The 13,026-nt window shown below is 47.0% G+C and overlaps 1 protein-coding gene across 2 annotated transcripts in view; it reads left to right on the forward strand.

Annotated features, from left to right (window-relative positions):
• The first annotated feature begins 8,102 nt into the window (after positions 1 to 8,102).
• USO1 (USO1 vesicle transport factor) overlaps positions 8,103 to 13,026 on the forward strand; it is a 94,080-nt gene continuing 89,156 nt past the window's right edge. Inside the window, exon 1 of one of the 2 annotated variants that reach the window (XM_059385280.1) lies at positions 8,103 to 8,330. In XM_059385280.1, the coding sequence (XP_059241263.1) occupies positions 8,265 to 8,330 (66 nt within the window). In that variant the 5' untranslated portion in view covers positions 8,103 to 8,264. The remainder of the gene's footprint in view (positions 8,331 to 13,026) is intronic. The other variant, XM_059385286.1, reaches the window with a different exon arrangement.

The raw sequence follows: 13,026 nt of genomic DNA on the forward strand, positions 1-13,026 counted from the left end.
CTCACTTGGGCCGCAGACTCAGGCAAATGAATTAGGTCAGCTGCAACTTGCTCCGGGATCCTGGATTGCTGGTAGAGGTGGCAGTGACTCCACAATAAACCATCTCAAGCTTCCCTGGGATCTTGGCAGCAGCTAGTATCGTGAACTTCAAAGGATTTGGTCTCGCTATGGACTGCAGTAATGAAAAAACCCCATTCTAGCTGTTCTAGACCTGCCTGTTCGGCTAGCCAGAAGGTTTGGGGGGAGATGGTGGGTGTGGTAGGGAAGTGACTGCAACTTCTCCAGGGTGGGCAAGAGCACCGGGGCTTGGATCCGATAAATCCGTCCCCCAATAAATAGTTTAATAAAAAGTCCTTTTGGAACTGAAAATGGGATTTCCCAATGTAGATGTCTCCTAAGTAAGCAATTCTGTTTATGGTATTTTCTCAAAAATGGAAACACACCTGGATTGCAGTTTTGTTTTGCTGGTTTTTTTTAAAGGGTAAAGATACAGCTTTGCTTGTCGAGAGAAACACAATGCAAAGTGAAATTGCTTTTATTACATAATGCAACATGATCTTTGAACCTTTTGCAGAGCAACAGAACTGAGGCTAGCAATAGGCTAGTAGCATTGCTGGGAAAATATTTTTCCAAAAAAAAATTGGCCAGTAGTCAAGTCCATTAGGGCATAGTGAGCATCTATTGTTTTTCCTGTCCTGATAAAATTTCCCCTGGCACGGTATTCCAGAATTCCTTTGAAGAAAGTCCCTGTTCCTGCTCTTATGCCTTCTGCTTTGAGATGAACTGAGGACTCACTGCTGGCTTTGGAGGTGGGCACATGAATCAAGGTCCATCAGTGTATCTCACACACTGGGCTACACAACTTGACCCAACACATGGGCACATGACTCAGCCATATGCCAAGAGTCATGAGAGAGCTTAGGAGTCTTCCCTGGTAAACTTGGACCTGGGAGATTATAGGACTGACAGCTGTCCTGGCCCTGTGTGGAGCCAGAGAAAAAAACTGATAAAAGAGCAGAGCCCAGGGATACCTGGGTGGCTCAGTGGGTTAGGCCTCTGCCTTTGGCTCAGGTCATGATCTCAGGGTCCTGGGATCGAGTCCCACATCGGGCTCTCTGCTTGGCAGGGAGCCTCTCTGCTTCCTCCTCTCTCTCTCTCTGTTTGCCTCTCTGCCTACTTGTGATCTCTCTCTGTCAAATAAATGAAAAAAATCTTAAAAAAAAAAGAGCAGAGGGCGCCTGGGTGGCTCAGTGGGTTAAGCTGCTGCCTTCGGCTCAGGTCATGATCTCAGGGTCCTAGGATCGAGTCCCGCTTCAGGCTTTCTGCTCAGCAGGGAGCCTGCTTCCCCCCCCCCCCCCCCCCCTCCCCCCCCCCCCCCCCCCCCTTTGATATCTTTAAAAAAAAAAAATTTTTAAAAAAATTAAAAAAAAAAAAAAAAAAAAAGAGCAGAGCCCAGAAATAGAGAAAACCCAGATCCTGAGGACATTGTCTTGATGCCCCCAGATTAAACCATATCTAAACTAACAGTCTTTCCAGTAACATCAATCAATATAGTTTCAGTTAAGCACAATTATAGAGTAATATCTTTATATGTTCAGTTTTTAAGAAAATGATCGCGTACACCAGACGATCTGGGATCTGGCTCTCCACTCTAATCTTTACTGAGTTCTTACTATGATTCAGGTATTCAAGTATTTCTTCTGAAAGATTTATGTATTTTAGGGGTGCCTGGGTGGCTCAGCAGTTAAGGGTCTGCCTTCAGCTCAGGTCATGATCCCAGGGTCCTGGGATTGAGCTCTGCATCAGGCCCCCCTGCTCAGCAGGAAGTCTGCTTCTCCCTCTCCCACTCTCCCTGCTTTTATTCTGTTTCTCACTGTGTCTCTCTCTGTCAAAAAAATAAGTATAATCTTTAAAAAAAAAAAAAGATTTACGTATTTTGGAGAGAAAGAGTACGCACAGGAGAGTGCGTGCAGGGGTGGGGTGGGGGTGAGCAGAGGAAGTGGGAGAGAGGAACTTTAGCAGATCTCAAGTCAGGGCTCTATCTCATGACCCAGAGATCGCTACCTGAGCTGAAACCAAGAGCTGGCTGCTCCACTGAGGGCACCACCCAGGGGCCCCTCAGATATTAAGTATTAGGCACATTCAAGATATTCTCTAATAAAATCCTAACAACCACCTTTACTTCCTTTCAAAACAGGTAGAGCAGGAATTTGAACCCTAGACTCTAGAGCACATGAGGCTGCTTGACTATTGTGAGTCCATGCCTTGGCTACATTTCTCATCTCTTAAGGGACGTGGCTGCCCAAAATTTGAGCCTCTCAATCTTTTTGTTCAAATGAAATAGGCAATGTAAACAGATGAAATCGATAGAGTGGAACAGGATGGGGCCCAGAACCTTCTTTCTTGCATCCTCCTCTCCTAAGGAATTCTTAGGACTTTGAAAAAATATTTTGAGGGGCGCCTGGGTGGTTCAGTTCGTTAAGCATCTGCCTTCAGGTTATGACCCCGGAGTCCTGGGACTGAGCCCCCCACCCCCCATCAGTTTCCCTGCTCGGCAGGGAGTCTGCTTCTCCCTCTGCCCCTCCCCCTGCTCACTCTCTCTCTTTCTGTCTCATAAATAAATACAATTTTTAAAAAAATAAAAAACAATTTTTGAAAAGAACTTCATGGGACCCAATATGGAGGAAGGTATGTACACCCTCTGCATACCCGCGCGGAACAGTCTCTAAAATATATTAAATGGGATGAAGATGTAGAACAGCATATACAATGTGCTACATTAATTTATGTTATTTTTAAAAAGAGAAAGACAGAGGGCGATTTTGATATCTGGAAGGATAAACAAGAACTGTTTTCACTGATCGCCCGAGTAGCCACGGAATACAGTAGGGCAACTTTTTACTATATGCCCTATTGTGCTTTCCATTTTGACCATGTGAATGTATCACCTGTCTTAGAAAAAGGAGGAGGAAGGGAAGGGGAGGGAGGAAGAGGAAGAGGAGAAGAACAGGGAGGAGAAGAAAACCACTTATGAGTGTGAATCTCCAAGCACGGTAAGCGGGCCACTGGGAGGTCGAGATGGTTCTCCCAGTGGGCTGAGATCGAGTCCCCAAAATATAAATTCTTTCTCCCACCCAACATTTACCTTCACATATGACTAAACATGAGCTATTAAGATAGTGATTAAAGGCCAACAAAATATTCATCAAGTAAAAAATGAGCACGTTAATAACATTTTCTGGGGACCCCGGTGCAGACTCTGCTGAGGAAGTCGGCTGTCACACAATGCTGAGCAACGCTGCAGAATTTCTGCTCCGAGGCACACAGGCTGAAAGCAGGAATTTCCTCCCCTCGGGAATTCATTCACCCAGATTTACCAAGTGCTCAGTACGTGTCAGATACTGTGCTCAGCGCTGAGGACAAAACATTTCACGAAAGGACTAAAATCACTGCCCGTATGGACTTACATCTTGCTGGCAATGAGGACAGAGACAATAAACAAGATAAAGATGTAAAATACATACTGTACTCCATTAGTGCTACAGTGAATATTTTTTTCACATTTTATGAAACCTGAAAGTGGGATGTATCTTTCGGTAGATGCATGTGACAGCTGGCAGGGCTTAATTTTTTTCTTTCTCTGAGGGGCTCTTAATGGTGTCTTAGATCTGATGAAATACAGGAAAATACTACAGATGGGGGCATACCGTCCCAGACTGACAAGGGCTACAGAGAACAATAAGCAGAGCAGAGGGAGAAAGAGTATGAGGAAACTGCAACTTATAACAGTCGGCAGAGATCTGGGTAACATTTGAGCAGAATTAAACAGGTGAAGGAGCGAGCCATTCATTCCTCTGTCCGGGTGGAACAGCATCCCCAATACGGGAAAAGAACAAGGGGGGAGGGGAGAGTAAGTTTCAGAAACACAACCTGCTAGTGTGGCAGAAGTGGAGGGAATGTAGCCGGAGAAGAGGTTGGGGAGAAGCGGGGGGCCAGATTACATAGGGACTTGATCATTGCCTTTAGTGTACAAGAGGCTGGGTAGCATTGTAGCTAAGAGCGCAGGCTTTGGAGCCAGATCTTGGATTTATGCCCTACATTTGCCACTTCCTAGCTATATGACATCAAGCAAATTACTCTCTTCCTGTTTCACCATCTGTAAAATGGGGCTATTGTCACTACCTACCTCATGAGGTTGCTGTGAGGATTAAGTGAAGTATTTCACGTAAAACACTTTGGATAGACAGAGCCTGGTAAATAAGGCGTACCACCTATGTGTTTAATATTGTTATTCTTGATTGGTTATGAATTTTGATAGCTGTCTCATCCTTAGTAATTTATTTTTCTCTCTGTTGTTTGGTTAAGGGCTAGTAATGCGTAATTGTATCAACAATGCTTTGCGGGGGCCCTTGGCTGGTATGCAACTCTTGATCTCTGGGTCATGAGTTCGAGCCCCACATTGTGCAGAGTTGGCTTAAAAAAAAGCAAAACAAAACAAAGTTCTGCAGTAATTAGTCTCTGAACACCTGTGTATGGTATATTTCTTTTTTTTTTTTAAGATTTTATTTATTTATTTGACAGACAGAGATCACAAGTAGGCAGAGAGGCAGGCAGAGAGAGAGGAAGGGAAGCAGGCTCCCCGCTGAGCAGAGAGCCGAGAGCCCAATGGGGCTCGATCCCAGGACCCTGGGATCATGACCTGAGCTGAAGGCAGAGGCTTTAACCCACTGAGCCACCCAGGCGCCCCAGTATATTTCAAGTACAAATTATCATTTCATCTTTCTAAGCAGGTATAGATAATACTCCATCACACCACCATCCCCCCAACCAAAAAACAATCTTGTGCAATTATGTTCCATTGCTTAGTTGAGTTTGCCAGGAGAAAGTTAGGATGGGGAAAGGGGGCCACTGCAGAGACACTGAAGTAGGGGATTGTAAGGAAGCAATTTAAATCATGAATTTTGCACCAGTTAATTTTGTTGTTGCTATGTTATCCGGTTTGGTTTAAAGAAAAACCACTTTTATTCACCCAAGTTAGAATTTTTGATTATGTGTATTTGATTTTATTTTTTAAGATTTATTTATTTGACAGACAGAGAGAGAGAGTGCATAAGTAGGCAGAGTGGCAGGCAAGGGGGAGGGCGAAGCAGGCTCTCCACTGCGCAGGGAGCCCGGTGTGGGGCTCAATCCCACTCTGGGATCGAGCCCTGAACCTAAGGCAGCCGTTTAACCAACTGAGCCACCCAGGCGCCTCTGATTATGTGTACTTTAACGATTTGTGGCACTCTTATCCTGAATATTTAGATTTATGGAAGTCTGAAGCGTAAGTCAGGTAGTCACAATTTTTTCACGTTTTCTCTTCCTTTATTTAAGGAACAATCCTTGAACATCTACCACATTAAAGAAATTATACTGGGTGATTAAAGGGCACAAACAGGAACAAGACAAGGTCCCTGACTTTTCTCTATAAAATTGGTGGAAGTACATTCATATGTAACTCCTTTTCGCTTAAATAAGAAGTCCATTTCATGGCTGTTCTGCAATCATGATGCCTGTGGTCCTCTTTCAGACCCCAAACGTGGGACAAATTAGCCACGGTCCCCTCTCTACTTCCTCTTGAGACTGGGAGTGGTGAGGAGTTTCACCCCTTGCCAGACACCAAGACAGAGGCAAGATTCTGAGGTTGCAGGGAGAATGGGGGCTCGACCGTTACCTCCTCTGGACCCACTGTCCATCCCTCCTGCCCATAGTCCTTCCAGCCCACGGGATGCTGTTAGGAAAGAAAACAGGTCAACTGGAGGGAAAACTCACTGTATGCTGTTACTGACCTACAGTACTCATCAGGTTAAAACAAAGCAGGACACTTTGACAAGGTCGGTGCTTAAAAGAATTTAGCTCAAATGTCAAGGCACTGTTTTTTACTATGAAAGAATACATGCAGCAGATATCCATGGGCCCCACTCCAGATGATGGGGTAGAGTGAGGCACAGGAAGAAGGGGAGGAGGGGCTCCCGAAAGGCTGGGGCTTAGGGACTGAGTGAGGTTCTTTGCATACTTTACTTGGTAATAGCAATGCTGAGCATTTATTGGTCACTTTTTAAAGGCTGCAACAAAATGCACCCATGGAAAATGTCTGAAGCAAATGTCAAGCGTCCAGTTTTAAAGCAGAAGACAATGCTAAGTGCACAGTATTTTGGGCAGTACGATCCCGACCATTCTCCAAGTCACCCAAGCTTAAAACCTTGGCAGTAGGAAAGGAACTTTCACCATAACCTCCACGGTATGTGTTATCTACCATTCCACCGCACAATGAGAAAAGGACCCTCCTCCTCAGCATCATATTCACATATCCACAATGTCTTCTTCATTCATCCATCAGTCTCATCTTTTATGATAGTGCCGACCACACAGAGATACAGAAACAAGGAACATAATCCTGCCCTTAACAGTTTGGCTTCCCAAGCATTTACTGAGTGTTTTCCATATATTAACCACGGCCAAGTGCTAGCATAGACATATGTATCCGGATTTCGGGGAAAGCTTTCAGATGATGCCAGAGTTAAGTCTTAAGGAACCAGTAGGAGTTTCCTGGATGAGGATGTGGGAGGGGAAGGGCATATCCAGGCCTAATTCCAGAGTATGTGGGGGAGGCATCAGCTGGAAAGATAGAAGCCAGAACGTAACAGGCCTGTACCGCAAGCTGCAGAGACTGGGTTTTATTATGGAGCAGATGGACAACCACCGGAGGATTTTAAGAAGAGTATCAACATGGACAGATGTTTTGTCATTGTTAGACTCATGGAAGGGTGACTGGACTGGACAGAAGCCAGGGCTTGAATGCAGACAAACTGGTTAGGAAGCTACTGCTATAATCTTGGTGAAAAATAATGAGAACATAAACTATGTCAGAGGCAGAGAGGATGAAGTACATAGGACCTGTTCGAGAAATAGTCTAGAAATAGAAATGAAAGGACCTGAGTACTGGGCATGTGGGGGTGGAATCCAGAACCTAAGATTCCTCCCAGTGTCCTCCTAGCTTAGGCAATTATCTGTCTAGCGGTACTGTTGAGGGTGGCAAGGCACAAAGAAGCATATTGATGTCTGTCTTTCCTTTTTTTTTTTTTTTTCCTTCAGTGGAGCCTGGGGGGAAATGATGAGTTCAGTTTTAAACGCTGAATTAGAGACCTGCAGGGCATCCAAGTGGAGAGGTGTATGAATCAGTAAGCTAACTCGACCCTGCGCTTTTCAGGGTCAAGAACAAGCCTACTCCAGAAGCATGTGTGTCTACCTGGGCAATCTCATTTCGAAAGGAACAGGGCATTCCATTTTGAGAAAAATGACATTTTTCACGTTTAAAAAGAAAAAGCACTGAAAATGCAGGGCTTGAGAGTGAATAGCAAAACAGGATGCTCCTAGCTGCCCAGCTGACACTACAGATCCATGCCTTTTCTCGCACTAAACGCAGGGTTCGACCACCTCACACCGCCTGCAAACAGCGGCGTACCTGGCGTTAGGATCTAGGAATTCCTTTTGTAACAGGTTTGGAGAGCAAGGACCGGGAAACGCGCCCTCCGGTGGCCGTGGAACGAGGGGGCTCGACCACTCTTTGCCACCAAACAAAGCCCTGTGAAGACAAGCAGTTTACAAGGATCGGAAGGCCCCAAGGCTCCTCCTGCTCAACCGCAAACCCCAAGGAACCTCCCAGGGGCCGGGACCCCTTACCTGTCACGTCGGCCGAAGTAAAATTTCACTTTCGACTCCACAGAATACGACCCCAGACTCGACAGCTGGCAGTACGTCCCCTCCGGCGACAATTAAACACCCCGCAAGCCCAAACACGCACACTACCGGGATTCTCTCCAGCCCGCAGGGCCGGGCTTCGACCACGTGGGTGACGGGGGCCGGCGGTCGCTACCCGCGGAGGGCGGGAGCAGGAGGCGTGTCCCTGCCGAGGGAGGAGGGGCCAGCGCGGTGGGCGGGGCTTGGGCGGGTACGGGCTACCGGCCTCCGCTCGCCTACTTTTCCCCTTTGCCTTCGCCCTTCGAGCCGCCACGTAATGCCACGTCCCCGCGCATGCGCATCTTCACTCGTGGTGGCGGCTGTTTCCGGGCTCAGGGGGCTGGAGCGGCCGCCGAGTAGGAGGCGTTGGTGGCCGCGGCTGGGGAGTGCAGAGTGCGGGCTTGGGGGCCAGGCCCTGCCGGAGGCAGGGAAAGTTACCTTTCCTTTCCCGAAGGGGCCGGTAGAGCCGGTGGCTGAGCGACGAGATGAATTTCCTCCGCGGGGTGATGGGGGGTCAGAGCGCCGGACCCCAGCACACAGAAGCCGAGACGGTGAGGGGAGCGCGATGGGTCCGCGACTTGGGAAGGGTTCGGGCAGGAACGGGACGGAGGATTCGGGGGCCTGGAGGTGACTTCCCGCGCCCCGCCGTGGGCTGGGGGTCCACATGCCGCCTCTCCCGTTGCCTCCCTTCCTCTGCTGAAACCGCGGAGTTCCTCCCTGACGCCCCCCGCGCAGCCCCCTCCGCGGCGCTCCGGCCGGGCTGACAGGAGCCGCGCCCCGGAGCCCCGCAGGCCCGGCCTGGGGGGTGGTCCTCCGCCGGTGCCGCCCGGGAAGGGCTCGGTCCTGCGCCCAGGTGGCTCGTCCCCTGTGCCCCCGGGGGCTGCGGGCCCTGGCCGCCTTCGCCCGCGTCGAGAGGAAGCTGAAGTGCTGCTGCCTCCGCCGCAGCCTGGAGTGGGGCCTGGGGGGGCTGCGAGGTTGAAAACCCAGCTGTTGACCGAGCCTGTGGCTGAGAGTAAAAAGATAGTTTGGGGGCACGGGGGCACAGAGCCACCTGCTCCTGCCCCTTCAACTGCAGGGAGGTCCTTCTGGCAGGTGTTACTAGTTCAGACCTCGTTTTTCGGGCTCCTCCAACTCTGTGCCTTTGGGGAAATGCTCGCCTGAGCGTGTCGGGGTACTTCGCGCTCACGCCGCCCCGGGACGCCTCCGTGGCGCTCCCTTACGCTCACCCCATTCAGAAGTCTGAACCGTCGGTGCAAACAGGATTTGCAGCGTCACTTTGAAAACTTGTCAGCCATGGAAAGCTGTGTTGGATCGTTGGTTCAGCGTTAGGTTTAGCATAAACTTACTCTGAAGTTTGGTTAGTTTCTATTAGAAATTAGTGTGTGCGGCATTTTCAAAATAAACTATTTGAGAATAATTTTTAAGATTTTATTTATTTATTTGACAGAGAGGGAGAGACAGCGAGAGAGGGAACACAAGCCGGGTGGGCGGGAGAGGGAGAAGTAGGCTCTCCCCGGAGCCGGGAGCCCAGTGCTGGTCTCGATCCCACAACCCTGAGATCAGGACCTGAGGCCACGCTTGGCAGAGGCTTAACCAACGACTGAGCCACCCAGGCACCCCGAGAATAATTTTAGATCTACAGAAAAGTGACAAAGTATGGCATTTTAAAGGTAAACTTTGTGTCGTATTCATAGACATAATTGGGATGTCTATGAACATAGGCCCTATGTTCTGTGTTGCCCGGATCTGGAGGGATAATAATACCTTTCGTTTGTCAAGCTCTTACCTTGAGGAAGGTACTATGCTGAGCTCTCTATAATCTGTATTCTCCATTAATCTAACCGCCTTGCAAGATGGATGATGGTATCTTCACTTTACAAATGAAATGAGGTTTCGAGAGATGAAGTAACTTGACCAAGGTCGTGCACTGTTAGTAGTAGGGTCAGGATTCAACCATGGTTTGCCTTTTTCAAGGAAGTTTTCTTGCTGATGCCCATATTTTAATACTTATCTGGGAATTTTGGAAATTTACATAATATTAAAATTAACCTCTCAGATCTGGATTAGAACTGTTTAAAGCGTAAGTTGAAAGCTGGTGAATCTGTTTTCCTTCATTTGAAAATTAGATTTCACGCGCGTGTGGGGGGGCCGCGTGTACACACACACACACACACACACACACAGAGGAAGGGAAGCAGACCCCCTGCTGAGCAGAGAGCCCGAAGCGGGACTCCATGTTTGCCTTCTGTCTGCTCCCACATGGTTACAAGGCACTCAAACTGCCTATTATAAGACCATACTCTCTCCAGATTACCCAAGTCACAGCGTATGTCTTCAGGTTTTGTTTGTTTTGTTTCTGATATATATATTTTTTAAGATCTCATTTACTTATTTGGCAGGAAGAGACACAGTGAGAGAGGGAACACAAGCAGGGGGAGTGGGAGAGGGAGAAGCAGGCTTCCCACCAAGCAGGGAGCCCTACTTGGGGCCCGATCTTTGGATCATGACCCGAGCGGAAAGCAGACACTTAACAACTGAGCCACCCAGCGCCCCTATATTTCTGGTATTTTTTCATTTGAGGCAGCAAGTATGGTTTATTAGAGCTTGGTTTGGATTTAGATCTGATTTGAATCCTTGTCTTTCACCCCTAATTTGATTGGACCAGTCAAGAGATGGATAACACCTTGTGAGTAAAGTAGGGGAACCACCTGCTTTTATGGTTGTAAATGAGGATTAAGTGAAATAAGAAATAGAGCCTGATGGGGCGCCTGGGTGGCTCAGTCGATTAAGTGTCTGTCTTTGGCTCAGGTCAGGATCCCAGGGCCCTTGCATCTAGCCCCTGCTCTGCGCTCCCCGCTCAGTGGGGAGTCTGCTGCTTCCGCCCACTCTGCCCCTCCACCATGCTGTGCTCTCTAGCTCTCTGTCTCTCCCAAATAAAATCTTAAAAAAGGAAAGAGAAAGAAAGAAATAGAGCCTGGCATTTAGTATGTGCTCAATAAAGGATAGTTTTTTATTACATGTTTTTGGAGGAAGACCCCCCCCTTTTCTTAATAGTTGGCCTTATCATAATGACTTCTGTGGAAAAGATGGTGTAGCATCAAGTATAGGATTTTGAAATTAGAATGTCCTTTGCTGATCATCCCGGTTGAACCACCTCATTTTACAAGTTAGGAAACTCAGGCACAGATCACTAAAGCAGCTTGCACAGTATTACAGAACTGAGACTAGAACACTGATCTTCCATAGTGAATGGAACAACTTAATTTTTGCACTTTGACTTCAAAATGAAGCTTGACTATCACTTGTGTGTTGTTTATATAAATTGAAAGGAAAATGAAGGTTCTTTTTTTTTTTTTTTTTTTTTAAGATTTTATTTATTTGACAGAGAGATCACAAGTAGGCAGAGAGGCAGGCAGAGAGAGAGGAAGGGAAGCAGACCCCCTGCTGAGCAGAGAGCCCGATGCGGGACTCCATCCCAGGACCCTGAGATCACGACCTGAGCCAAAGGCAGAGGCTTAACCCACTGAGCCATCCCGGCGCCCAAAAATGAAGGTTCTTGTTCTTGCCTAAGTTTGAGCTTGTATACTCAAAATTGGAAAATAATTTGTCTTATGAAGAGAATTAAAAGTTTGCTCCAAGTTACAGTGTGAATAAAATTTGTGTCATCATCTCATTCCATTAGGAAATATAATGGGTAAAAATGGTCATGGGTCACTAATTTGAAAGTATTTGTAGAGCAGCAATAGAATGAGTGATACAATTTTAGATGTTTTAATTGGTGATTTGATCTGGTCTGGATATTTAAGTTGCCAGAATTGGGAATCTCCAATCACACATCATTGTTTACTATTTTGCATTTTTTTCCATTTCTGTAAAATTAAATTATCTTCATTGTGATTTTCCATCTTTTGTGCTTTTCTTCAGCAGAAAGCCTCTTTGTCTAAGGTCTGCCTGTCCTTTATTTTACTTTATTTATTTATTATTTTTTTTTGGTTAAAGATTTTTAAAAATTTTACATGATCTGGGGCGCCTGGGTGGCTCAGTGGGTTAAAGCCTCTGCCTTCGGCTCAGATCATGATCTCAGGGTCCTGGGATCAGGCCCCTCATCGGGCTCTCTGCTTGGCCGGGAGCCTGCTTCCCCCTCTCTCTCTCTGCCTGCCTCTCTGTCTGCTTGTGATCTCTGTCTGTCAAATAAATAAATAACATCTTTAAAAAAATTTTTGCATGATCTATACACCGAACATGGGGCTCAAGCTTACAACCCTGAGATGGAGTTGCATGCTCTAGCGGCTGAGCCATTCACACAGACACACCTAAAGTGTACCTGTCCTTTAAATTTTTTTTTTTTTTTTTAAGAGAGCACAAGCCTGTGCCTGGTAGGGGCGGGGGCGGGCAGAGGCAGAGGGAGAGAGAGAGACAGATAGTGCTAAGCAGGCTCCATGACCAGTGCAGAACCTTATGTTGGCTCCATCCCAGGACACTGAGGGGGTGACCTGAGCCAAAATCAAGAGTCAGATGCTTAACCAACTGAGCCACCCAGGTACCCATCACGGTCCTTTAAATCCACCCATATTGTTCCCCCCACCTCAGCAATCTTCACATTTTAACTAGATGGTACATTTCTTATGCTTTCTACTATTTGTATCATTTCTTCTAGACTTTTTTCCCCCCAAATTTTATTTATTTATTTGACAGACAGAGATCACAAGTAGGCAGAGAGGCAGGCAGAGAGAGGTGGGGTAGCAGCCTCCCCGCTCCGCAGGGAGCTTGATGTGGGGCTCGACCCTGGGATTATGACCTGAGTCGAAGGCAGAGGCTTTAACCCACTGAGCCACCCAGGTGCCCCATCTCTTCTAGACTTTTAAATGTCTTTAGGGAAGAGTTTTAAAATATTTCAGTCCTTGTTTTTCCATAGTAGTAGATATTCAATAAGTATTTGTTGAATGAATTATAGGGGTGTCTGGGTAGCTCAGTCAGTTAATTGTCCGACTCTTGGTTTCAGCTCAGGTTGTGATCTTTGGGTCATGAGACGGAGCCCCGTGTTGGGTTCCGTGCTCCATGAGCAGTCTGTTGGAGATCCTCTCCCTCTCCTTCGTCCTCTGCCTCTCCCCCCACTTGTGCTTGCTCACTCTCTGGCTCTCTGGCTCTCAAATAAATAAATCTTCAATAAAAGAATGAATTATAGTGTTATATGAATGAAATCCCAGATCTATAATCATAGCAGCTTACAAATTACTAGGTGCTAGA

Source organism: Mustela nigripes, chromosome 1 (genome assembly GCF_022355385.1).
Source record: "Mustela nigripes isolate SB6536 chromosome 1, MUSNIG.SB6536, whole genome shotgun sequence".
In the NCBI taxonomy this organism is placed as follows: Eukaryota; Metazoa; Chordata; class Mammalia; order Carnivora; family Mustelidae; genus Mustela; species Mustela nigripes.